Source organism: Pseudophryne corroboree, chromosome 1 (assembly GCF_028390025.1).
Source record: "Pseudophryne corroboree isolate aPseCor3 chromosome 1, aPseCor3.hap2, whole genome shotgun sequence".
In the NCBI taxonomy this organism is placed as follows: domain Eukaryota; kingdom Metazoa; phylum Chordata; class Amphibia; order Anura; family Myobatrachidae; genus Pseudophryne; species Pseudophryne corroboree.
Window position 1 is genome coordinate 110,128,618 of NC_086444.1, and position 27,442 is coordinate 110,156,059.

Consider the following 27,442-nt stretch of genomic DNA (forward strand, 5'->3'; position numbering starts at 1 on the left):
CAGTTTCTGATGTTGTCGGTATTCCCATATGTATCTTTAGATGGCGTTACCCAATAGAAGCCTATGGGCTTCTTTCCACATTCTGCCCGCAGTATTAACACTGGTATGTACCTGATAATCGGTGGGTTGTATGGCATCGCGGATGCCATGGATAATGCATCCCATACATTCCACCCATAATTATCAGTATGACTAAACTATTACCCCGGGATGCTGAGAGCTGTTCTAATGTGTTAAACCTGTGTCTTGTGAGTGTGATCCTAACTAACTTAACTATACATTAAAAAAGCGCAGAGGCATGAACTGATGGACGAGGTTAGCTGTTTATTAATAAAATACAAGGAAATAAAACTGTACACTGACATAGAAAGGACAGCCAGGCATCAGAGCAGCTACAGCAATGCAAAAATTATCAACACAATGTATTAATGGTAGGCATGCCCTGGGAGCCGTTATAAACACGGAGTCCAACTCTCCCTTCAGTCACCCGCAGGGTAGTGTTGCTGCATTCGGAAGGGCATGACAGCCTTTAAAATCATATCAATGAATCCAAATGCAGCCAGACGAAGAAAACTGCACCTCAGCTGATGATCTTCTGATCTTAATAGCTAACAAACACCTAATGTAAACAAAGAATTAGGGGTCTATTCCTAAAGCAGTGAAAAGTGAGGAGAAGTGAGCCAGTGGAGAAGTTGCCTGTGGCAACCAATCAGCATTTAATTAACATTTATAATTTGCATACTATACAATTGTACGGAGCAGCTGATTGGTTGCCATGGGCAACTTCTCCACAGACTCACTTCTCCACTCTTTTCACTGCTTCATGAATAGACATCTGAGTCAGAAAGGCAGGGGAAAAGTCTCAAAGAGGCCTGAGCCTTAAAGACTATGATGTACCAAGCCTTGGAGAGTGATAAACTAACAACCAATCAGCACCTGACTGCCATTTTTCAAACACAGCATGTAACAGTAAACTTTGGAGCTGATTGGCTGGTACTTTATCTCTCCCCACTCCACATCTGCCCCTAAGGAAGAGATGCATCAAACCTTCCAAAGAGTACAAAGTAGAGAAGCTGCTCTACCAACCAATTAGCTTCTAGCTATTATGTTATAGAGTCGACTAGATAAATGATAGGCAGAATCTGATTGGTTGCTGTGGTCAACTTTCCCTACCTGTCCTCTTTAAAAGGTATGATACTGTATATCTACCCAAGTTTTAAATAACCCAGCCCCTAAACACTCCCACACAAACTTCTAGGCTCTCTAAACACAAATGACCTGCAACACAGCCATCCTGCAGCCTCGTGGCTTAACCCACTCCAGCCTTATTCAGCCTCCTGTTACTGGTAGCTACTCGATGACCTAGCCAGGGGCGTATGTCTTTTATTGGTTAAGGCGTCATGCATGAAGTGAAGCCATATGTGGGGAAACCAGGCTTTTTGTACTTATATATTTATACTGTAAGTCTTTATACTTTGTACTGATCTAGTTATTTATGTTGCAGGGTGATGGAACAGAAGTGTTGTGCCAAGTTGGCAGTACACAGTCCGTCAGCTGTCTGGTTGGTTTTCCTTGCCTGAAGGACAATCAAAAGGTACTTAAATGTTTTATTATAAAAGGAAAATGAGTGAATGTAATTTTCAGGGGATTATAATAAACATACTTTCAATTTATTCTAATTTAATTTTTATAACTTTTGGTATTTCAAATGAAACTTTAAATAAAATTTGTAACAATTCCATTCACTAATTTCATATGCTGCCAGATCTGAGTCCATCTCCTCACATGCTGGGGGCCGCACAACACAGGGCAAGGCCGCCCAGCATCTGTGATGAGCCGCCTCCCGATGAGTCCGCAGTTAGATTGCGGACGCATCAAACTAAGGTTGGTCGGCCACCATTTTTTCAGTTGGAGCGGCTGTGTGTGATGTAACGCAGTCATCCCTGAAAACGGTCATGGCGCGCTGTAAGATATAGCGATTTATTTGGGTCCAGAACTGGCCAAAATTAAATTTCAAACTATGTGAATTAATTAGTAACATAAATGTAATTTAGTAAAAATTTAGTTTACATTTTTTTTTTATATTATTTGTATTCTTGTAACCACCAATATACAGGGTGAGGCGCAAAAAACCTCCCAGATTTTAAAGGTTAACAAAAAAGGCATGGTAAATGCTATGCAAAATGTTAGTACATAATCTAATTCATTCAGATGTGGTTGGATTGGCTATGACTTGTTTGGAAGCAGCAGTGATAGCGCTGTATGGTGATGCAGGAGGCGTCTATTACAAGCAGACGCCTCATGCTGCACTAGTGATCTGACCTGCGTCCACATCAGATCACTCACTCACCATTGGGAGCAGCTTTTGGAGACCTCTGACCTCCTCCCACCCCCTAAATGGTGGCGCCAGTGTCGGTCACTGACAGTCTGCTGCCATCCTGCTTCGGACGTCAAAGGACCCATTTGCGTACACGCAGAACGGGACCAGAACCAGGGTCCAGAATCGGTAGTTTGTGCATGATAGCACCTGAATGACCCCCAAAGTGCATGGAATACAATTTATTTTCAGTTAGTTTTGAATATGACATCGTCCAGATGGCGGCCTACATTCATGATATACATTTGCAGTAGGTTTCTGAAGTTGCGCATTGCTCCGCGGCTCATTTCCGGCTTTATCACTGCAATTTCTTGCCAACGCTCACTTCCATGGTCTAGCTACGCTAACAAGCAGAGTTTTCGTTAATGGGCGGAAAACAATCCTAATCGGCTTTATGAAAGGTCTGTACACAGCCAACAGGATCTATGGTCGAAAGGTCGACAGCCAATAGGTCGACCACTAGTGGTCAACATGCATTAGGTCGACATGGCAATGGTTGACACCGCATAAGGTCAACATAAGTTATTTGACAGATGTTTTATTTTTTATTTTTTCATACTTTACCATCCACGTGGACTGCGATTAGGTATAGTAATCTGTGCCGAGCGCAACGGTAGTGGATCAAGGCACCTTGACCGCAGCATGGCGAGCGTGGTTCCCAGTCATTATACGGAGTAAACAACACCAAAAAATTTAAAAAACTCATGTCGACCTTTAACTTTGTCGACCTTTTGACCACGTCAACCTTGTGCATATCGATCTTTTGTGGTCAACCTAGACACTGTCGACCTTTTCAGAATCGACCTAATGCTCCTGACCTGGTCGCACAGCGTTAGCAGCCGCAGGGAAGGGAAACTTCCCGCTGCTGCCGCTCTCAGAGTTCGATCAGCATGGCAGGACCCCCCACCTGGTAGCTGCAGACAATAGCAGCCGTTGGGGAAGTGTAAATCAAGCCCTCCTGTGTACCTGGCAGCCTTCCCCGCTGTTAAAGTGAAAGTCGTGATGTTCCCGATGTTTGAAAATTTTTGACAAATATAGAAAAAAAATATAGATTTTTTTTAATTAAAATCATTTTAGCTAAGGATAACTTAATCTTCTTCACTTCATTCACTCATAAAAAAAACCCCAACAATTTCTGAGACGTTTTTGGGAAATGTAATAAATTTTTGAATTTATGATTATGTAATAAATGTTTGAATAGCATTTACCATGCCTTTTTTGTTAACCTTTAAAATCAGGGATTTTTTTTTTTTTTGCCTCATCCTGTATTCTATTATGAAGTGATCACTAATTAGGTTAGTATTTAAGTAAATATTGTATTCATAGAGAAAATCAGACAACAATCGCAGTAATTTCTTGAGGCTCAAGGGTGTATTACAGTTAATTTATTTATTTATTTTTACCAATAGGGTTGTAATTTTGTTTTATTGCAATATTAATGGGGAAATTATACACTGATGACAAAATCAAGTGACATCGGTGATTGAAGGTGAAATAAACGGAGAATATATAGAGGTGAAGGGAACAACTTGTGCAGAACTTGTCACATAAGTTCTTTGTGTCTGCATGTTTGCCCTGTGAGCTATAATTGGATGAGAACCAATATTCTCTGAAACAATGAGCCTTTGAAATAATTCCAGTCCTCCTCAATCAAGCGTGAATATTGTGCTTCTTGGAACTAATAATAGTGTTTTGTTTAATGTTTAGGTTTCATTTGATATCGGATTTGATTTTAACCTCAAACACCTTCAGGATAAAGCATATATATACTTCCAGGCTACGAGGTATGGTTGATTTATCTATCTATACCGATGTAGCTATTCATATACTTATAGTATATTGGGGCATTACTAGCCACTGTGCTACCTGAAATACTTATTTACAATACGACCATGCAAAAGCATTATAATTGTGACTTAAATAGTCAGAGGTTTCAAAATATATATTTTTTCTTTAAATACAGTATTAGTATTTTAATTTTTTTTGTTTTTTGTTTTTTTGTTAAATCTTGTGGGTTTTGCAGGCTAATATGGCAGAATATACAGATTGCAAATGTTTTCACTTGCTGTAGATAGAAGTTTGCTGGATCCAGACAAGTCTCTGTTAAGATACAAAATAAAATAAAATTTCATCTTGCTGTATAGGACTATTCAAATAAGTTGGCTGTTGGTGGAGAATGCACACATAGGGAGGGGTTTCCAGTTGCATAGCATTTTCTCCACATACAGTAAAAGCACCTTATTTTTTCACTCTGAAATTGTGTAAAACAGCCTTTATCCTATTATTTTAATGCAATGCATTTTGTAGTTCCCCCTGCATTTTTTGCAAGAAAGCCCATTGCATTTATTGGTGCAGTTTAATCGATATAATAAAATGCTTTAAACACAAAGGGGGGTATCCAAATACCCACGGGTAACTGTTTCGCAGGGGGCTATCCAATTAGCCTCAGGCACGTGAAGCATAAACCCTGAAAAGCAGCTGCTGGAGCCACAATAGCAGATGGGTCCGGGAAGTTATCTTGGATCCGATGTGTTATCTAGAGATGTGCACTTGAAATTTTTCGGGTTTTGTGTTTTGGTTTTGGGTTCGGTTCCGCGGCCGTGTTTTGGGTTCGACCGCGTTTTGGCAAAACCTCACCGAATTTTTTTTGTCGGATTCGGGTGTGTTTTGGATTTGGGTGTTTTTTTCAAAAAACACTAAAAAACAGCTTAAATCATAGAATTTGGGGGTCATTTTGATCCCAAAGTATTATTAACCTCAAAAACCATAATTTCCACTCATTTTCAGTCTATTCTGAACACCTCACACCTCACAATATTATTTTTAGTCCTAAAATTTGCACCGAGGTCGCTGGATGACTAAGCTAAGCGACCCTAGTGGCCGACACAAACACCTGGCCCATCTAGGAGTGGCACTGCAGTGTCACGCAGGATGGCCCTACCAAAAAACACTCCCCAAACAGCACATGACGCAAAGAAAAAAAGAGGCGCAATGAGGTAGCTGTGTGAGTAAGCTAAGCGACCCTAGTGGCCGACACAAACACCTGGCCCATCTAGGAGTGGCACTGCAGTGTCACGCAGGATGGCCCTTCCAAAAAACACTCCCCAAACAGCACATGACGCAAAGAAAAAAAGAGGCGCAATGAGGTAGCTGTGTGAGTAAGCTGAGCGACCCTAGTGGCCGACACAAACACCTGGCCCATCTAGGAGTGGCACTGCAGTGTCACACAGGATGGCCCTTCCAAAAAACACTCCCCAAACAGCACATGACGCAAAGAAAAAAAGAGGCGCAATGAGGTAGCTGTGTGAGTAAGCTAAGCGACCCTAGTGGCCGACACAAACACCTGGCCCATCTAGGAGTGGCACTGCAGTGTCACGCAGGATGGCCCTTTCAAAAAACACTCCCCGGCGACTGCCGACACAGAGGTAGCTACAGCCGTGGACTACCGTACTGTGTCTGCTGCTAATATAGACTGGATGATAATGAGATAAAATTAATATATATATATATATATCACACTAGTACTGCAGCCGGACAGGTATATATTATGTAATGACGGACCTGCTGGACACTGTCTGTCAGCACTGCAGACTCCTAAAGTAAGCTACTAGTATCAAGAAGATAGAAAAAAAAAAAAAAACACGGGTAGGTGGTATACAATTATGGATGGACGAGCGACTGCCGACACAGAGGTAGCTACAGCCGTGGACTACCGTACTGTGTCTGCTGCTAATATAGACTGTATGATAATGAGATAAAATTAAAATATATATATATATCACACTAGTACTGCAGCCGGACAGGTATATATTATGTAATGACGGACCTGCTGGACACTGTCTGCAGAATGCGTTTATAAAAACACCACACGACGAGTGTTTAACTTTTTCAGGCAATCACAATATACTGGTGGTCAGCAGACAATCACAATACTGGTGGTCAGTGGTCACTGGTCAGTCACACTGGCAGTGGCACTCTGGCAGCAAAAGTGTGCACTGTACTTAAAATATGTACTCCTGCTATAACTGCTCCCCAGTCTCCCCCACAATTAAGCTGTGTGAGCAGTGAGCACTCAGCACAGTCAGATAATGATATACAGTATTACATATGATGCAGCACACTGGGCTGAGCACAGATATGGTATGTGACTGTGTCACACTGTGTATCGTTTTTTATCAGGCAGAGAACGGATTAATTAAACTGGTGGTCACTGGTCACACTATCAGCAGCAAGTAGTACTCCTCCTAATAATATGCTCCCCAAAATTTGTGTCTCTCTCTAGTACTCTAGTCTAAACGGAGAGGACGCCAGCCACGTCCTCTCCCTATCAATCTCAATGCACGTGTGAAAATGGCGGCAACGCGCGGCTCCTTATATAGAATCCGAGTCTCGCGATAGAATCCGAGCCTCGCGAGAATCCGACAGCGGGATGATGACGTTCGGGCGCGCTCGGGTTAACCGAGCAAGGCGGGAGGATCCGAGCCTGCTCGGCCCCGTGTAAAAAAAGCTGAAGTTCGGGCGGGTTCGGATTCCGAGGAACCGAACCCGCTCATCTCTAGTGTTATCGTGCGTTTATGGGTCCATTTTCATCCGCTGAAAACGGCTTCTACTTGAATACCGCAATAATGGCCATCGATCATACCTTGTGATATCAGGCCATTTTTATTGGCCAAAAACAGATCGGGGCTATTAGGATACCCCAAAAAGTGCCACATGAACTTGTGGAATAAGTAATTTAAAGGGGATTTAAATGATGGAGAGAGAATTATGGGACTGTTCCCTTGTTGATGGGGAACATTTATTTTCTTGCAAAGTGAATTGTCCTCAGAAATGATAGAGATCAGGCCTTAGCTTGTACTTTTAATGGGACACACTTTATACCTTTAAGGTGCACTTTTTATATGACATATATAACTGCAAGGCACATTTCAATCAATGCATACAGATGTGGCCGCATGCAGCTTGCAAATGAGGTGCGGTAGACGCAACTCGTTTACTGCGATTAGTGTGCCCGCAAAAATGTCTGCGGGCACGTGTGTGCCCTAGGAAAGCATTGAGAATACACATGCTGAGGCTAGTCGCAGCACAGTGGACATAATCGCTGCCGTACTGCGTGCACACGCGCCAGGCACCTATGTGTAAGATCACTATGGGCACACTTGTACCTCCCAGCTGCTGGACAGTATCTGCCGGACGGCCTCAATTTGGGGTCCTGCCACCATTTCCTGGCCCTGAGTTGATTTTTCTCAGGCTGCTGTTGTCAGGCTCCGGAGCCTTACCTCCGGCGGGTGCTCCCGCGGGTTACCATCCCGCTGGTTGGCGCGGCTGCCGTGGCAGGGAGCTGCTTGCGGCGGGTCCTTCTGGACGGATGTGCGGCTGCCAAGGGCCGGGGGCAGAGGGTCTGGAGAGCTGGGCGCTGCGGCGGGGATCGCTGCGGTAAGGTCCTCTAGTGGTACACAGTATAGTGTGTCAGAGACAGAAGCTGGCTAAAGCTGTGTGCTAACAGCTAAGTATGTCTCCTGTGCTGGGGCAGCCATGTTGGAGACCAGAGTATTACCAATGAAGTTCCCAATCTGTGTCCAGCCAATCCTGCGTGTTTTCCCCTTACAAAAGGCTCAGAGGGAGAGTGCCAGTGCTTCGTGTTACCTCCTTGTGAAAGGTTCTCCAGCTCTGTGCTCCCAGGTTACTTCTGGTTCCCTGGTCCTGGTTGCTCTCATCCATCGGTTACCTAAACACTGCTGCAGTCCTGCTGTCTAAGTCCGTTGTCACTCGTGAAAGCGCTCACGGGGTCCCAGGTCGTAGAGGAGCTCCAGGTGCTAACGGCGGTTCCCACAGATGTCTTCATTTCTTCAAAGTCCTCACAGGTAGCTGTCAGCCAAAACTCGGTTGTCGGAACCCCAACTTACGCCGAGCGTGACAGCTGTCAATGATTTATAATTGTACAAAGCAGGGCTGGATTAAGACAGGTGGGAGCCCAGGGGCAGTGAAATTGTGGGGGCCCCCACTACCATTCATGGCATGCTGTCAAATACCCATGTGTTCCCCCCCCCCCCCCCCCCCCAAACACAAACATCTTCTGGGGTGGAGGGGTATGTTTGCTTAATACATAGAGTTTTGGGGGCATGGCATGGACACCTAACATCAGAAAAGCTCACCCATCTGCAGTCACCCAGCGCCATCCTGCTCCTGGCAGCTCAGGTTTCCTGTGTAGCCGCCGCTCGTCAGGTCCCCAGAGCCGCTCCCCTGAGTACGGTGCCCTGTGCTCTATCCACGCAGTGTGAGCCAGGCCTGCCTCTGGTCTAGTCCGCAGCTGCTCCCTGAGACAGTTATAGACAGCTCCCTTCAACACTCCCTGGAGACCCGGGACTGGTCTGTGTCTCGTGGGATAATATACAGTAGTTAAATCCCGCGAGACTTCCTGTGTACGGAGCCGTAGCTCCTCGGCGGCAGCTTTTAATTAACAGCTGAGCTGCCGAGGGTGCACTCTTCCGAATAAAATAGCACTTTGTGGGGGGCCCAAATATGTGGGGGCCCAGGGACGACCGCCCCTGTCGCCCCGCCTTTAATCCTGCTCTGGTACAAAGCATCATGGACTACCATGGCAACCACAGTCACATGATGTAATGAGCAGAGAGGCTTTGAACACTCTTTCTCTGTCTGCACTGTGACATATTCCCCCTCCCTCTCCCATCACATGACATTATGAGACCTGTGTGAGCAAGTTATTGTGTAGCAGGCTGATTGTGTCACTGTCAGCCATAGTTGTTTTCCCTCCAGATTATTTTTTTTTTTTAATGAGATCATTTGGAGGATATTACTTAGTTACTTTTATAAAAAAAAAAAAAAACCCTTCTGAATGTGATTGCTTGCTTTAAGATATGTATAAGGATAAACCAAGCAGTATTTTAGGCAAAAATGCAAAAGTGGCCCTAAAGTAGAAATAGGTTGGATGTGACGTGATCCACATTCCACATTTTCCAAAGTATTCACAAACTGCATACAGTATATATAGCTGCATCTATATTTATTTTATTAGAGTATTTCCAAAGACTATGGATTTGGCATTTACCTCTGTGTGTGTGTGTGTGTGTGTGTGTGTGTGTGTGTGTGTGTGTGTGTGTGTGTGTGTGTCACAGGGCGACAATGCACTCTCTGCTTGCCCCTCCCCCTAAATTCCTGACATCATGATGTCACACCTAGGGGGTGGGGCCACTGGCTCTGGGAAGTAGAGCTTAGCCCAGGCAACTCTGTAGGCTGCAGGGTACCTATTGGGTGCGTCCCTTGGATGCTGCGGGCACTGCAGTAGTGCTATGGGTTGCTGGGTGCCTTTCTAGGCACCTTGCAAGCCATATGCAGGTGCCATGGGGCAATGATGGTGCCACCCCCGGGCCCTGTGCCCGGGGTGGGGGGGGGGCAATGATGGTGCCACCCCCCCTGGGCCCTGGGCAACGGCACCACTCACACATCCATAATTTCAGCCCTGACATTAGCACCAAGTTCCCTTTTCCATAAAAAATGTATTCCTTTACTTCTGCTGCCCCCAAAACGTATTACCGGAGATCAGGCCACCTTCTTATAGGCCCACTCCGGGATATGTTCTATAATGAACTCAACTAAATTCTGTTTTGTTTTTCAGTGAGAGCAATGAGGCTAATGAGCAAGACAATGCAGTCAACATATCTATCCCTGTCCGGTACGACTCGGAGATCCACCTCACCAGGTAGAGTGCTCAGTTTGTATTTATTATGTATGTACTGTGAACAATAAGCCCACTGGAGGTATGCGATACTAAGAATTACATCCAATTATTGCCAAGTTCCCCCATTTTGAGGTAAACCACTGATTTTTCCCGCTATGTTCATGAAAAGGTATAACAAGTTCTCATACCTAAGGGTGCATACACACGGTGAGATTCGGACTTATCCGATTCTCACCGTGCGACGGGGGGCCGGGTCGGCACTTAGCCAGTATCGCAAGCACATAATGAGTGTGCTTGCGATGCTGGCTATGTGCGATTTTGGCTAAGTGGCAATCCTGACTATCTCTTCTATAGAGATAGTCAGGATTGACTTGCCTGCACAGCCTATTTTTTCTGCCGATGCCGACCGCGCGGGGCCGCGCATCGGCATCGGATCGGGATCGCAAGGTGACTGTCACCTTGCGATCTGCACTATCTTTATATCCGATTCTGACTATATAGTCAGAATCGAATGAAAAAATCTTACCGTGTGTACACACCTTTAGTCATTTTCACAATGTGAATTTATTTTACCTCTGCTTTGCCTACTTACTCACATGGTAATTTAGGGGCAGATTTATTAAGCTCGGTGAAGTGATAAATTGGAAGGTGATAAAGGACCAGCCAATCAGCTCCTAACTGTCATTTTTCAAACCCAGCCTGTAACATGGAAGTTAGGATCTGATTGGCTAGTCCTTTATCACCTTCCACTTTATCACTTCACTGAGCTTAATAAATCTTCCCCTAACTGTGTTAACCGAAATATACATATTTGCTAAAACATCTTTTGTAGCCTTTGAGCTTTAGTTTAGAAGATCCGTCTATCTGTGTGGTCTTTTCCCACTCACCTCAAACTCTATTTTGTGTTATCTTCTCTGCAGGTATTAGCTTAATTATATTGGAGGAGGGCACCCATCGTCCGTAATTAAAACAGTCTTTCACATTGCATTGTACAGTCTCTGCAGCCACACCGCCCCTATTCATACTATAAGTTAAAGAGTTGTTATTATTACTGCGCATACACTCAGATACCTAAAAACTTGTACAGTGCATGCGTTACACAGAGCGTAAGTACAAAGGAGATGTTGGGATCAAGGCGCATGGTCTCAAAGATGTTGTAGAAAAGTGATGGGCGTACCTGGGGGGTGATTGGGAGGTGGATAGTAGTATTCTGGGCATGTCAGCGGGTGTGTCAGTGAAAGTGGCTGCACATGAGGCCATAGGAGGATGGAGAAACTGCAACTGCCATAGGGCAAGTATCGATGGTGAGACCGATGGTGGAATATAAGGACGCACCAATCGGTATTTAGGGTCCACAGATGTTGTTGTTGAAAGTGGGTGTCTCAGTCCTTGCTTATTCAGCCGCAAGGATGTCAACAATAGAAGAACTTTGTAAGTGACATTTGCATAAAGTCGCAGATGAGCGACCACCAATAGAGGCTTCTGCTTCCACCTCTGAGTCTGCAGCGCTCTTGACACATCTTTGCTAAAACTATGCTTACATGCAAACTCCCCATAACCACCGCATTATACCCGTCAGCTACATGTAGGGGTGCCACTGAGTTGCGTAAGCTGCTCATTTATGGAGTAAGCCCTATGCAAAATCACACAAGACGCATCTGCAAAATTGACTTGTCTTCATATATATATAAAACATTTCTTAATGATAAACAAGTGGAATCTGCACTTTCCATGTGTTTTCACAATATTTTAGTATCGCTGATATGTATTAAGAAATAACGCAGGAGATATCGCAAATATCTCCTGCTTTCCTACAGTATCTGCATTTCTCTTACATCCTAGAGGATGCTGGGGTCCACATTAGTACCATGGGTATAGACGGGTCCACCAGGAGCCATTGGCACTTTAAGAGTTTAATAGTGTGGGCTGGCTCCTCCCTCTATGCCCCTCCTACCAGACTCAGTTTAGAAAATGTGCCCGGAGGAGCCGGTCACAGCTAGGGGAGCTCTACAGAGCTTCTTTAGTAAAAGTTTATTTTAGAGTTTATTATTAAATAAATAAACGTTTTCAAAATATACACAACCTGAAAACTGCAACTGGGATTCACAAAAGTGTCTACAAAAGGTATTTCCATGAGTAACAATATTTAATCAATATTGCAGGTATATTTTTTAGGAAAACCATACATGCTACCTTTTTTTACAGATTTTGGGCGGTATCTTATTAGCCCCAGTGCCGCTTCGTCCGATGGTCATTATTGCCGTATCCTATTAGAGGTCGTTTTGATCACCTCTAATTGGATAAGTGCTGATAAGTGCCGGCATGGGGGGATAAGGATGCCTACATTGCAGCTAATAGGATAGCCCCACGGTGATCCTATTAGCAGTGATAAAGTACCGCTGCTAATAGGATACCGCCCAATATTTGAATAAGGGATTAATGCAGCCCAGGTGTTTCCAATAGGTAACTGTGAGAAATTCCTAACAAAGTACAGGTATTATTATCATCACACTGCGAGAAGTGTCAGGATGACAGATAGGCATTCATCCCATGCAGACTAACCCCTATACTTTAGGTTTCTGTTACTTATGTGACAAATTCTTGCAGAACTGATTAATATTATTTTAGCAGCACGATGACTCACATTCATATACATAACATAGGACTTACCAGAAATTACATCCAATGATGTAAGTAACGTCATACTATTAGTTCATGCCGATAAATCAACAACATCCCTGTTATGGTTAAACGACCTTCAGAAATGCGCAGTAATTTATGGTCTCGCCCCTAAAAGATTGCTAAATAGTATATAATTGACAGCATTAAAACATGATAATAGCTTTAAGAGGAGAAAAGAAAACCAAACTGGTGAAAAACCTCAACATTAACAAATGAGTTCACATATATACAGTAATAGTGACTGCAATCCTGGAAATTCAGTCCTTAGGGAGAAATGCTGTTTAACATGTACCATTCCCTTACACATCACATTTAGTTGTTGCTTTCAAGGTAAAATTGTCATTCATTGAAAATCAGAGATGATTAGTTGTGTGGACAACATAATGAAGGCTGTAAGAGCAATGTGCAAATGAAAGACCAAAGTACAATTAGTACAAATGTTGTGTGCGTCACCCAGTTGTGACCAGGCATAGGCAAACGCAGGAGGGGTTTACAGTTGCCAGGAAACCCCCCTCCTCTTGGTGAGTAGCTCAAATTATGACAACAATAGAAACCGTATATAATACGATTACTTGAGCTGCCACCACAACATGCATTTTAAAGGACAGAGTGGAGCTGCTGCACATGCCCATTGGTAGCAGCTTCTTCTACCAAGTTTGCTGTGTGTGTGGATCTGAGGCCACAATCACCCACTGGACCAGAGAGTAGCTGCCAGGAAGAAGAGACAGGAACCTTACCATGAAGGGGGAGAATGTGTGTTTATAATGTGCAGTTCTCCTACAGATTCTATTTATGTGTATTTATATATTATGGGATGTTTAACCTTTTCCTGACCACTTATGTTATTTATATTAAATATGTTTCATACAGCTTATACAGTAGTATATAAAAAGACCGATGTGTACATATATATCCAAGTTCGGTACTAGGTTTGTCAACCACTTCCCCAGACTCCCGCAGTTGCTCCAGTGTTCCGCAAAGTGTGAGATTGTGGATTGCATTTGGAAACCCCCCTCCAGAAATCCTGCATTTGCCCCTGCCAGGGTTGTACAAGGGTCTGGAAATTCTGTTCGCTACAGTTCATGCTTTCAGTTTGCCATTCACTGTTTACAAAGCTTGTACAGTTTTGTTTCAGTTCCAAAACTATTATTATAATAATAATTATTATTATTATTATTAATAATAATAATAATAATAATAATAATAATAATTTTTATTTATGTAGCGCTCTTTCTCCAAAGGACTCAAGGCACTTAACAAACTCACCACTAGAAATGTAATTTTTTCCCCTGAGTATTTGTGCACCAGGATCGCTTTTGAGCTTATAGGGCTAAGTTGGATGTAAAATAAAAAAAAATAGGGAAATCAGGTAACACTTCTATGGTCCAAGAATGAAGACAGAGATTACAACAGTCAGTGGCCAGGCCAAGACACAATTACAAATAATGCCTTTCACAGACATTTTCCCCTAGAACAATCCAAGGCATTTATTGATCCTTGCTAACTGGCTCCTTTACATTCCAAACTCTGGGATCAGCCTGATTCTCCCGGGGTCATAAAATATTCTCCCTGCTTTGTGCATATGTAGATGATTCACAAACTGCTGTAATTCACCAGTTTCAGAACGGGGCAATATCTAGTTTCAGCCAATTAATATTTGCTTTTATTAGCCTGACTTGGTGTAGCGCTGTGGTAGACCTAGAGTGTATGCTACAGTATGCGAAACAAGTAATAATAATAATGATATATTACAGGTCGGGTATCCGGTATCTGGATACCCGTTAACCGAAATATTTCTGAAATCCGGAATATTTCAGTCCTGTAGTGACGTCATGACGCGGCCGGCATCATGACATCACTGGAGTCTGCGGCCAATCACAGACAGGTGGGGGAGTGGCTTTGCAGCCATTCCCTCACCGACACTTACTCCCAGTACCCGCCGCTGACCCCTTGGACTACCCCCACTGACGCGCTGGACCTGCCCGGACCCCCGGGACCCCACACCGACGCGCTGGACCCACAGCGGTCCCCCCTGCCGACTCGCTGCACCCCCGGAACATATCCAGATAACAAGTAATCTGTTGTCTGGAAAAATCCCATATCCGGAATGCTCTTGGTCCCGAGCATTCCGGATATGGGATACTCAACCTGTAACAATTTTATTTATATAGCGCTATTTCCCCAGCAAGACTCAAGGCGCTTAAGAGAATGGACATAGGGCCTAATTCAGACCTGATCACTAGGCTGCTTTTTACGTACAGCGGGCGATCAGGTCTAAACTGCACATGCATATGCACCGCAATGCACAGGACGTTGCATGGGTAAAAAGCAGATCGCCGCTCAGCGATGGGTTTGTGCGAAGGATCCATTCGCACGGGCGCTCACAAGGAGATTGACAGGGAGAAGGTGTTTGTGGGTGGCAACTGACTGTTTTCTGGGAGTGTTTGGAAAAATGCAGGCGTGTCCATGCATATGCAGGGAGGGTTCCTGACGTCAATTGCGGTCCCGGACAGGCTACGCGAACGCAGGACTGCAAAAAAAACCTATTGAGCGAACAGGTCTGAATTAGGCCCATAGGCCCTCATTCCGAGTTGTTCGCTCGCAAGCTGCTTTTAGCAGCTTTGCACACACTAAGCCGCCGCCTACTGGGAGTGAATCTTAGCTTATCAAAATTGCGAATGAAAGATTTGCAATATTGCGAAAAGACTTCTCTGTGCAGTTTCTGAGTAGCTCGAGACTTACTCTTCCAGTGCGATCAGTTCAGTGCTTGTCGTTCCTGGTTTGACGTCACAAACATACCCAGCGTTCGCCCAGACACTCCTCCGTTTCTCCAGCCACTCCCGCGTTTTTCCCAGAAACGGTAGCGTTTTTTCAAACACTCCCATAAAACGGCCAGTTTCCGCCCAGAAACACCCACTTCCTGTCAATCACACTCCGATCTCCAGAACGAAGAAAAAACCTCGTAATGCCGTGTGTAAAATACCAATCTTCATAGCAAATTTACTTGGCGCAGTCGCAGTGCGAATATTGCGCATGCGCAAATAGCGGAAAATCGCTGCGATGCAAAGAAAATTACCGAGCGAACAACTCGGAATGACCACCATAATACAGTCCAGACACAATGAAGTAAAGAAAAGCTTTTCATCTGTAGAATGTAGGCTAGAGATTGTGGGTCTCATTTAGACTTAGCACAGGCGTAAAAAGGGGTATTTAAATGTGTATTTTCAGGGGAGCACAATCCAAGATTCTGTTGGTGGAGAACAATTAGCAAATGTGGCATACATATGTCAGACGCAGTATCGTGTCTATAACTGGTTCAAAGTGGGCCTCATTGAGGTGCGGACGGCTGTTCTTGCTGCTGCTTTTGCTATCGTTTGCCGTACGCAATTGCGATTATATGCTAACCTGAGCATAGGGACACCCACTGCTGTGGCATCACTTCCATCAGGCGGTGTATAATTGCTGTACACTGGTACCAGCCTTCCCCTACCCAGTGGCCATCTAACCCGCATCTCCTCTCCCTCTCAGCCGTACCTCTCTCCCAATGGCTGCGTTCCCCTAGTAGCACACCGATTACTCCTTCACTTACCTTACATTCCAGCTGTATTGTGTATTTGTGATTTATGGTGCTGATTATCTTTTGTGCTCTGTTTTAGCTTTGGTTACTGTAATGTGATGTTGTGTTTACCCTGTGTTGTTCTAATGTGTGCTCCATGTGTGGCGCTTCCTGTCACTCACTTTGCTACTAATTCCTTGGTGCGACCGCCATTGCAATTCACGTGCGCACTGTGGCTCAAACACATGCGCAGTAAGCAGACATCGACCAATGTCCATAAAATAGCCACTGTGCGACTGCACCTTAATTAGGCCCAGGGTGCGGTGAACATGGGCCTTTTGGTCAAGAAGGGCCCGGCTCCACACACCCTGCACTCACATATAAATTACAAGTAGGGAGAAAGAAGGGGATTTCCACAGGATTTCTGTGAACAATAAAGTGGCGAGTGAGGGTGTTTTGTATTATTATTTTTATTATTTTTACATTTCTAGTGTTCATATTTAACTGTATTTTTTTAAAAGATGAACTACATATCTCAGCGAGCCCTGGATGCTAGGGCATGTGCTGACTCCAATGAATCTGATTGCACTTGTAGTTCTACAAGCACCTGCATACTGAAGCATTTTAGGCATGCCAGGGCATGATGGAACCTGTAACGCTGAAGAAAAAATAATAATAATGATTTGACTAATTAAACTTTATTAACCACACCCATTGTCCCCGGGGTGTGAGAAGGGTTCTAGTGCCTCCAGCATAGGGTTGTTTTCTTCTAGGCGGGCCCACATATTTTTGGCTGGCCCGATTCCCCTATGGCAGGTGTGGCCAGACATTTGGAATTGGTGATTTACCCTAAAGAAAATACATAGCACATGTATCTCCGCTACTTCCAGTGCAGCGTGTGTATACAGCTTTGTACAGCTGATCTAGTGTCTCCCATTTGTGTGGTTACTGCTTGTGATGTGTTTGTATAACAGTTGTTGTATTGTACTATTGTTTCCATATTATAAATGCTGAATGATGATAATGTGTGACATGCTGATAACTGTATGGATTTCCTTGTACAAGTGAACACATCCAAAGTGCATTAATGATCTGCATTATCAGCCTGCACACTGCTCCCGGAGGGGTGTGGTTCAATGGCGCTACAGACAGTCAATTGGTCGACCCCATATGGTCGACATGTGAAAGCTCAGTGGGGTCAAAAGGTCTACAGTAAAAATGCAGACTGTGTCTAAGGTCAACAGGTACCAAATGTCGACATGCAAATGGTCAACACAAAAAAATATTGACACACATTTTTTTGGGGGGTGTCATTTTGTATGTTTCATCATATGGGACCCCAACTTGTGTACCGTATACCCTTGTGAGGCTTGCTTCACTCACACTCTTCATGTACTATTTTCAGCTGTAGTCCATGTGGATGGTAAATGAAGCAAGAGTTGAAAAAAAATATAATAAAATAAAAACTTGTGTCAACCATTTGTGTGTCGACCTTTTGACCCTGTTGACCTTCGACACAGTCGACCTTTTGCCCATGTTGACCGCTTGACCATGACAACCTGTTGCATGTCGGCAATATGGGGTCGACTTATTGACTGTCTATCCAGTGCCTGGAACCCTTCCTGGAGTACCTCACCCACAACAGATACACCTCTGTACAGGAGTATATCTGCGGCTGTATCTGACACTAAGCATACAGCAGGTGCATGGAAACGTCTGTACTGTACTTGGCCCCCCTCCTCCCAGTTCTGTCTCCTCAGACACGCGCATTACTCCCGCACATGCACAGTAAAATGAACATATTTCAGTCTTAAAATGCACATTAAATTAGATGCACATTTGTAGTGCCTGAGCAACATGAGCAGATTTACTAATGTGACAGAATCCATCAGAGAGGCAGCATGATGTGTGACTAATGGTCCCTAATGGAACCTGCTGCACCTGGAACGGGGAGATGTAAACTGGTGCACACTGTAAATCATAGGTCTGCAAACTCGGTCCTCATTACCCCACACAGTGCATGTTTTCCCGATCTCCTCACAGAATCACAAGTGAATTAACTCCACCTGCGGACCTTTTAAAATGTGTCTGTGAGTAATTAATACACCTGTGCACCTGCTGGGTTACCTGCAAAACATGCAGTGTGTGGGGTCCTGAGGACCGAGTTTGCAGACCTATGCTGTAAATGTATGTGAGTTCTCCAGGATTCATCTGTTGCTTGTGTAGCTATAACCCCAGAGTAGGCTACTGAAGGGAATGCCTACATTTGGACAGCCGCGTTGCTTGTTGACTTTTGCACATTGTGATTATAGGCCAGATCCAGTCGCATCCGGTGATTATCAGCACCAGGCGTACACAACTTGGCCTGGGGATATGAGACCGGATGGTTTGCTGTGTGTGTGGCTGCTTCTCTCCGTCTGTGAAATGGGTGGGTGGTTACACATCTGTCTCATGGGATTGTGGTGGACCTGTAGCCCAAATTCCATGTTTGGATGAGGGGTGAGGACGGAGATGGGACATCTTTTTCAGCATGGCGTGGGTGTAAGTGGCCAAACTAATTATGATAACTGCGACGAGAAAAGCAGTGAGTGGTGCACCATACGCATGAAGACGGGTGGATACTTGCATTAGCATAATGTAATAATCTGACTGCTGCCGACACTATGCCTCCGACTCAGAACCAGGCCCTAGTTAGCCTTCTCTTCCTCCCTGTGCCTCAGGATGTTTGTAGCGTTTGGTTACAACGAGAGGACAGTGCTTTCTGGTGTTGCTTCTGGCTCAGAATCAGGCCCTAGTTCGCCTTCTGTTACTCCCTTGTTCCTCAGGATGGGTGGTCTTCAGTATGCCGACTGACGGGATCCCGGTGCACAGTATACTGGCGCCGGAATCCCGACAGCCGGCATACCGACACTTATTCTCCCTCGTGGGGGTCCACGACCCCCTGGAGGGAGAATAAAATAGCGTGGCGCGCATAGCGCGCCACCGTGCCCGTAGCATGGCAAGCGCAGCGAGCCTGCAAGGGGCTCATTTGCGCTCGCCACACTGTTGGTAAGCCAGCGGTCAGGCTACCGCCGCCGGTATGCTGGTCGCCAGGAGCCCGACCGCCGGCATACCATACTCAGGATGTGTGCAGTGTCTGGCTACAGCTAGAGGATAGTGCTTTCTGATGTTGCCCTGGCTCAGAACCAGGCCCTAGTTAGCCTTCTCTTCCTTCCTGTGCCTCAGGATCTGTGCAGTGTCTGGCTACAATGAGAGGACAGTGCTTTCTGGTGTTGCCGCGGCTCAGAATCACGCCCTAGTTAGCCTTCTCTTCCTCCCTGTGCCTAAGGATGTGTGCATTGTCTGGCTACAGCAAGAGGACAGTTTTCTGGTGTTTCGTAATAGCTGTTGACTTTGGATTAGGTTGTGGTTTGTGTACATTAGCTGATTGAGTTTAGTGCATCTTCTGTCCAATCAGCTTCCACATACTGTAGATAAGCACTGCGTATAGTGGAGCTATAGGTGCAGCTGAATTGTGTGTAAAGGGCCCCATACACTACAACCATATGTCTGAGGCTGAAGTCGGAGGCGATTTTCCTTGAACTCTCCCGGGAGCTTCCCGGGAGTGGTTCCATACAATTCTATACGATTTGGTACATTTTGCATGCGATATATCAAATGCGATCCCAGCCACACCTGCAGGAATCGACATATCACGAGTGCAGCACTAACGATCTAGGGGAGCCGATCTGACCCTCACGTGCAGGGGCGGATTGGGAACAAAAAGCGGCCCTGGAAAAATTTGTACTAGTGGCCCGACATGGGCAGCACCAGAGGTGTAAGGTCTAGCCATGGGCCATGGCAGCAGCACCCTCCCCCCAAGACTTTCCAGATAGTGGGCATGTCCAGCACCAATGGGGAAGTTAAAAGGAAATAAAATTAAATATTATAATATTATGATACACCTTTATAATTTAGGAAACTATATAATTCTTTAGAAAGATATATTTTCTTGCTTATTACACCAACCGCGTATCCCAATCACTATTCAACCAAGCAGGCACACAGAGCATACACTAGATCACAGGTTCTCAAACTCGGTCCTCCCTCACACAGTGCATGTTTTGCAGGTCTCCTCACGGAATTACAAGTGAAATAATTAGCTCCACCTGTGGACCTTTTAAAATGTGTCAGTGAGTAATTAATACACCTGTGCACCTGCTGAGTTACCTGCAAAACATGCACTGTGTGGGGTCCTGAGGACTGAGTTTGAGAACCACTGTACTAGATCACAGGTTCTCAAACTCGGTCCTCAGGACCCCACACAATGCATGTTTTGCAGGTCTCCTCACAGAATCGCAAGTAAAGTAATTAGCTCCACCTGTGGACCTTTTAAAATGTGTCAGTGAGTAATTAATACACCTGTGCACTTGCTGGGTTACCTTCAAAACATGCACTGTGTGGGGTCCTGAGGACCGAGTTTGAGAACCACTGCACTAGATCATCTGCAATCACAGGCTAAGTGGCAAAGTCATTTTCATATATGCAAATTATTTTGCATCTTATTCATTATGTCTATAAATAGGACCACATGTCCTCAAACAAAACAGGCCCCACTGGTGCGTCGGCCCACCGGGGATCTTCCCTGTGAGCCCTATGGCCAGTCCGCCTCTGCTCACGGGAACGCGCATCGGATCGGATACACCTCCAAAATATCCGATTTCACCCGATATATCGGCCCGAATGCCTGAAATTGGATGAAATCGGGCATTATCGTACTAGTGTATGGGTCCCTTTAGGGCTGCCACACTTCAACTTTTATTATTTATGTTATCTTAGAATCTTTTCAAGTAATTCAACCGCAGGCAAATAAGTAATATTTTACAGTATCTGTCACTTCAAACTATAGGAAAATATATAATTGTGTGAAAACTTTGTTGTTCATTGTTTTATTACTAGATCTTCCAACATTAATTTCTATGAGGTTTTCTCTGGTGCCAGCGTTCCATCAGTGGTGAATAATTTACATGAAATTGGTCCAGAGTTTAACTTCTCCATAAAGGTGAGTAAAATGTGTTTAATGATTTGCCTGGGTTTCTTCTGCACAGTATGTTATGTTTAAACTATTCATTTGTATTGTTGCACATTACTTTCCCTGGAATTCACACACAACTAATAGAATGTCCAAATTACTAACATTACGTAAACTAAAAAACCCGTCTAGCTTAGAGCTAACTCCTGGCAGCTGTAGTTGGACTTCGTGCCCCCACCTCCATAGTGTCTCTTAGCACTTCTATTACTGCGAGGAACAGAGGAGTATGTCCTATTTGTTATACATTAATGTATGCAGTTGTATTGTCACTTATTATACTTAATAGATTTATGGGTCAGGATGTAATGAAGTCCGGAATTGGCTGCTGTGTGGGATGCCAGCCGAACTCCGACTTTTTTTTTTTTAAAGGGGAAATCATTTAGAATGCTAAGCCATGCTTCTAAATGAATGCCCCTTTAAAAAAAACTCAGAGTTCGGTCAGCAACCCACACGGCAGCCAAAACCGGACTTCACTACATCCTGGCCATACAGTCATTTGGTGAAAATAGAATCACTGGTGAATTTGGGTGCAGAGTGTGTGGTGCACTTAGGCCCCTGGTAATAGGGGGCCTGCACAACACACCCTGGTCCCAGAACGGTATCCCTACCTCTTGCTGCCATTGGCAACCCCTCATTGTTCATGTTATATATTCATAAGGATGCCTCCAGCGTATGAGACGTCTTCCAAAAGATGGAGGGCCTCGCTGCACGCGTCATCACCCCCTCCCACCAGGTCTCAATATGCCTGTGGGTAAAATAATCTGTTTCAGTAAAACATAGGTTCTCAAACTTGGTCCTCAGGACCCCACACAGTGCATGTTTTGCAGGTAACCCAGCAGGTGCACAGGTGTATTAATTACTCACTGACACATTTTAAAAGGTCCACAGGTGGAGCTAATTATTTCACTTGTGATTCTGTGGGGAGACCTACAAAACATGCACTGTGTGGGGTCCTGAGGACCGAGTTTGAGAACCTGTGCAGTAAAACACCACTATTAGAATCCAGCTATTTCTGTCCATCATCCATGTAACCCATACTTACCTACCTGACCCTCTCCATGAGGGAGAAAATGCTCTGTTCCTGGACTTTCCTAGTAATGTATGATTGCCATCACCTGTGGTGAAACACCTTTCTTATCAATTAACTAGCTCACCACAGGTGATGGCAATCATACATTACCAGGAAAGTCCAGGAACAGAGCATTTTCTCCCTCATGGAGAGGGTCAGGTAGGCAAGTATGATGTAACCTCATGTTCCCCGATGTGCCAAACTATAGTCTGAGTTTCTTTTAGATTTAGGACCTAAGCCACAGTCATTTATTCTAATTTTAGAAACTTTAGTAGAACAGTTCACATCTGAATGGTTACTGTAGGTACAGGAGGTTTTTTTGCACACTTATCTGTGCCTCAGGCTACCTCTTCATCTGTGAACACCCTGGCCTAAATTTACTAACCGGTTCTCAACCATACCTGACAGTAAGCGACGGACTGTCTAAAAAAAAATAGAAATATTTACTACCTGTCTGGTATCAACTTCAATTGAAATCTGACATCGACCTTTAGTATATCTATGGATTCTATTGTTGTCTATGCTAAAACATCGATTGTTGGTCGAATGTTCTAAAGTCGGATTTTTGGCTGTTTCGCTGTTGGTTTCGACTTTAGTAAATAGTTGATCTGCAAAACCGATAGTAAAACAACCCAAATAACTAAAACCGACCTTTAGTAAATTTACCCTCTCCCCCCCTTCCCCCGCCATGTCATTGTATTAACGTGTTCCCATTTGTAAAGGGCAATGATATATGCTAGCACCATATTAATCAATGTGAATAATATATGAATCCTATTATAGTTCCTATATTTGTAGAAACTTCTATTTGAGAGTTTTCTTTATGACATTACATGCTGTATGCTATCAGATTCTGATTTATATTAACTGTAATTCTAGATCAGTACCGGGACCAGTCCAGTGACAGCAGCTTTTGTAACAGTAAATGTTCCAGAGTTCACGAAAGCAGACAACCCATTACTGTACATCACAGCAATCCAAACAGACCAGGTAACAATAATCTGGGGTTTGGGAATAAATGTTTTTATCAATCTTCCAGACTAATGTTGTTGTCCCAAATGTGCAAACAACGGGGATGATTCATTATCACTGTATTGGTGTAATAGGAAAGTTAGCACCTTTGTGTATATTTATAGGCTTCTGATTATACAAGGAGTCTTATACACAAATAGACAACGTAACAGGGTGACAATGGGTAAGATGTATCACCCCACCCCATATAACTGCGCTAAGTGACATATGTCTGACCGCAGCCTCCTGTGCTTGTGGCTGTGCGTCTGTGAACCCAGTTGCTTTCATTGACACGCCCACAACACGCCCACTGAGCGTTCCATTTTTGCATGCCCCAGTAGCTGCCGACCAGTCACTGGCCAAGAACGCCCATCACTTTTTCGCCACCTTTCTTGTACTGTCTGAATTTATCACAACAGCACTTTTGCTGTGTAAAGCATGCATTGTACGGGCATTTCTGAAGCTTGCCAATAATCGCTGAACTACAGTATGTGTATATATTGTGGCATTGCATATGGCGCTGAATCAGGCCCTGGGTCTCCTCCTGTACGGTGGAGAAACACATTTCCAGGTGCACACCAATACACTTTAAACACAAAACTGGCACGTGTAGTAAAACAAGTAGTACACTCCTCCCCAAATCCTCAGCCAGCCACAGTGCTAGATAACCGGGGCTGGGAGAGCATGACATTGGGTCTGTATCAGAGGTGGACGCTAAGCAGGCGTTTGCGCAGTTACGCTTTGTTTTGTACTGTGCATGCAGCCCAGTCGCACTGCACGCACACAACCATTGGTTAGTGGTTGCAGTGAGTGTTTACTTGCAAAGTGAGTGACAGGTAGTGAGTGTTTGTGGTAGGTAGCGGGGGCTTGGGAAAAGCAGTTGTAATATTTCGGGGGCATGTCTGCGTCTGCCACAGATTGGACAGCAGGGAGCTGATCCCTATATTTAAAGGCATTTATTTATTAATATTTATATAGAGCACACATATATATTATTCAGCGCTTGCCAGAGAATACCTAGTCACTTGCATCAGTCCAGTGGAGCTTACAATCCATATTCCCTTCCATTGTGACTGTCGACATTTCTCGCAGTATGTCGGCATTTTAACTGTTTCATGTGTGCAACATTTTAACTGTGCTGACATTTTGCTGGTGTCGACATGTTGGGTGTTTAACCAGGTCAACATTATGACATTCCACATTAAACATTATGACATTCCACATTATGGTGTTGACATTTTGGCTGTCGATACTGTCATTGCCGACATGCTGTTTACATCCCGTTAAATGCTCTTCAACGTGAACATGTTGATAGAAGAATGAGGACTGGAACAGGCAGAATCAGTAACATTTCAGACGTAAAGCCGAATGCGCCACTTGCTCTGAAAGATTTCTTTCCTATGACCTTCTCCTGCAAATATTTTGGGCACACTTTGTTGTTGCGCTCACACTCTGTGCTGGGAAAGCCATCTGCAGCACCAGACACGTCAAGGAAACGCTGGAATTGGCCAGTGCGGCTGCTTAGAGTCTCTGCAACAAACACCAATCCTAAATGACATCTATTGTTATTGGAAGGGTCGGCTAACAATTATAAAAGTGCTTTGTTTTTTCCATTGCTATTCTAGGCTACTTGCACTGCTAGTGTAAACCCTCTCCAGATAGGAAAAAAAGAATATGTGACCTCATTTAAGGAAGAGAACCTTAGAAACATTCAAGAATTAGTAAGTATCTGCTTTTTGTTAATTATCAGTGTTATAATAAGCATCTGTACGGAGCTTGGTTATGGGCTGTCATAAGGTCAGGAGAACCTAGAATGACCTCTGCATAGACCCAGGAAACACAAAGGTAAATGTGCATTATAAAGAATATTTCTTTTCTCACATCACAATAACATTATTTACTAAACCTGTATATGTTTAACAACAAAATGGGATATTAAATGCATGAAATGAGCAGGAAACATTGCAGGAAATGTGAAATAATGATAGAAATTGTCAATGGTAATTAAAATGTAATTGACAGAGGTGACATACCTAGATGTCCCTGTAGTTGACTGGTATTTTATGTTAGCGGGGGTAATTCAGACCTGATCGCTAGGCTGCGTTTTCGTACAGTGGGCGATCACGTCTAAACTGCGCATGCGTATGCACCGCAATGCACAGGCGCGTCGCACGGGTACAAAGCGGATCACCGCTCAGCGATGGGTTTGTGCGAATAATCTATTCGCACAGCCGATCGCAAGGAAATTGACGGGAAGAAGGCGATTGTGGGTGGCAACTGACCGTTTTCTGGGAGTGTTTGGAAAAACGCAGGCGTGATCAAGCGTTTGCAGGGAGGGTTCTTGAAGTCAGTTCCGGTCCCGGACAGGCTGAAGTGATCGCAGCGGTTGAGTAAGTCCTGGGCTGCAGAGAGACTGCACAAAATCTGTTTGTACAGCTCTGCTACACATGCGATCGCACATTTGCACTGCTAAAATACACTCCCCTGTAGGCGGCGACTATCTGATCGCAGCAGTGCAAAAATCTCTTGCTAACGATCAGGTCTGAGTTAGGCCCAGTGTCTCATTAATTAGACTTCTTTCCTATGGCATCATTTGTCTCTCTGCTGCTAGCCCTTTCCTGATTGGAGAACCATACTGAAAACATTTGTGAAAGTCATATCAAAAGAAACTAAACACAATACTTTATACTGTATTGTCAGTCATGCATTGGGCATGGAGGCGTTATGCATTGTTCATTCTTCCACAACAAAGTGCTGTAAGATAGAGACGCTCCATAAGCCTAATATTACAACAGCAATGGAAGTGATACCATTTCCTTTCATTAAAATTGCACCGAATACTCAGCTTTTGACTCTTAGTTGCAAGCAGCAGCTTCTGTATGTGCGTCTTTTGCCGCTGGTTTGTCTCCAACTTTATACTGTTGCATGCAATGCCCTAGTGCACAGCCGTGTGTCTGCATGTGCAAAGACTAAGATGCCCACTTTCAGCGTCTGTAGATGCTCAAACTCCGATTGGTGCTTCTCTAGATGCAGCCAACGGCCGCACCATGGAAACTTGTACCAGACCCATGCTAAGTGCAGTTTCTCCATCAGAGTATGGAGTGATTATGCACCTGAGCTTGCAAGCGCTTCTGTGACATGCCCATAGCATTCCGATACCACACCCATGTGACGGACCATCTCCGCACATCTGAATAGTCACTACCCAGGAATGGCCCAAACAGTTTCTTGACATTTCTGGGACCGTGCGTCTCTGGACACAGCGCAGTACAACTTAGCCCCATGCGCAGTAAAAGAAAGCGCTCAACTGCATTCAACATTGGCCATGCGTCTGGTTTAGAATGAGCCCCATAGTGTATATTAGTGTGCAGAACACGGGGCATTACTGTAGTTTTTGTGCATTTGCCATGGAATCCTCAGATCTTCATACGAGCAAATTTTGGAGAAGGGATTGTTTAAAAGTTAAATACCTTTAACAGATCTAGTAATCAGATAGGAAATAATTCATTTAGACTTTTGCAGCAAGAGAACAAGCACTTTGTAATAAATTCCTCAAAACCCTGATGCCACATTTGGATGAATGCTGCATAAAAAACACGAGTCCACCATGCAGAATTAATCTAGAACCCCTTGTTACCGAGAGCCGCAGGGCAAGTCAGCTCCCAGCGCTTGCCAACTAAGGGCCTGATTCAGAAATAGACGCAGTTTAATCTAGTAATCACTCCCCATGTCCATTCATAGCTTACTATAGATCTGTATGGAAGTGCTTGATGGACAATGTGTGATGCACTTGTTTTCCCTGAAATGAGCAGTATACTGTAACATGTGGTCTGGCACCTGTCTTGCAAATGGACAAGCCCCATATGTGATATACTGTATGGCAGGGCTATTTCTTTTGGGTTGGGTTCGTGCGACTGGCGGTCTGGAGACCGCTGGTCACCATACCGACGTTTTTAAATGTCCGGCGGGGGAGGGCA

The 27,442-nt window shown here is 44.4% G+C and overlaps 1 protein-coding gene across 1 annotated transcript in view; it reads left to right on the plus strand.

The window, feature by feature from the left end:
• The window catches only part of ITGA2 (integrin subunit alpha 2), a 280,739-nt gene that overhangs the window by 217,190 nt on the left and 36,107 nt on the right, over window positions 1-27,442 (plus strand). The window contains exons 21-26 of the mRNA XM_063961900.1: window positions 1,505-1,594; window positions 4,085-4,161; window positions 10,014-10,097; window positions 21,253-21,355; window positions 23,334-23,444; window positions 25,091-25,186. Of these exons, the coding sequence (XP_063817970.1) occupies window positions 1,505-1,594; window positions 4,085-4,161; window positions 10,014-10,097; window positions 21,253-21,355; window positions 23,334-23,444; window positions 25,091-25,186 (561 nt within the window). The remainder of the gene's footprint in view (window positions 1-1,504; window positions 1,595-4,084; window positions 4,162-10,013; window positions 10,098-21,252; window positions 21,356-23,333; window positions 23,445-25,090; window positions 25,187-27,442) is intronic.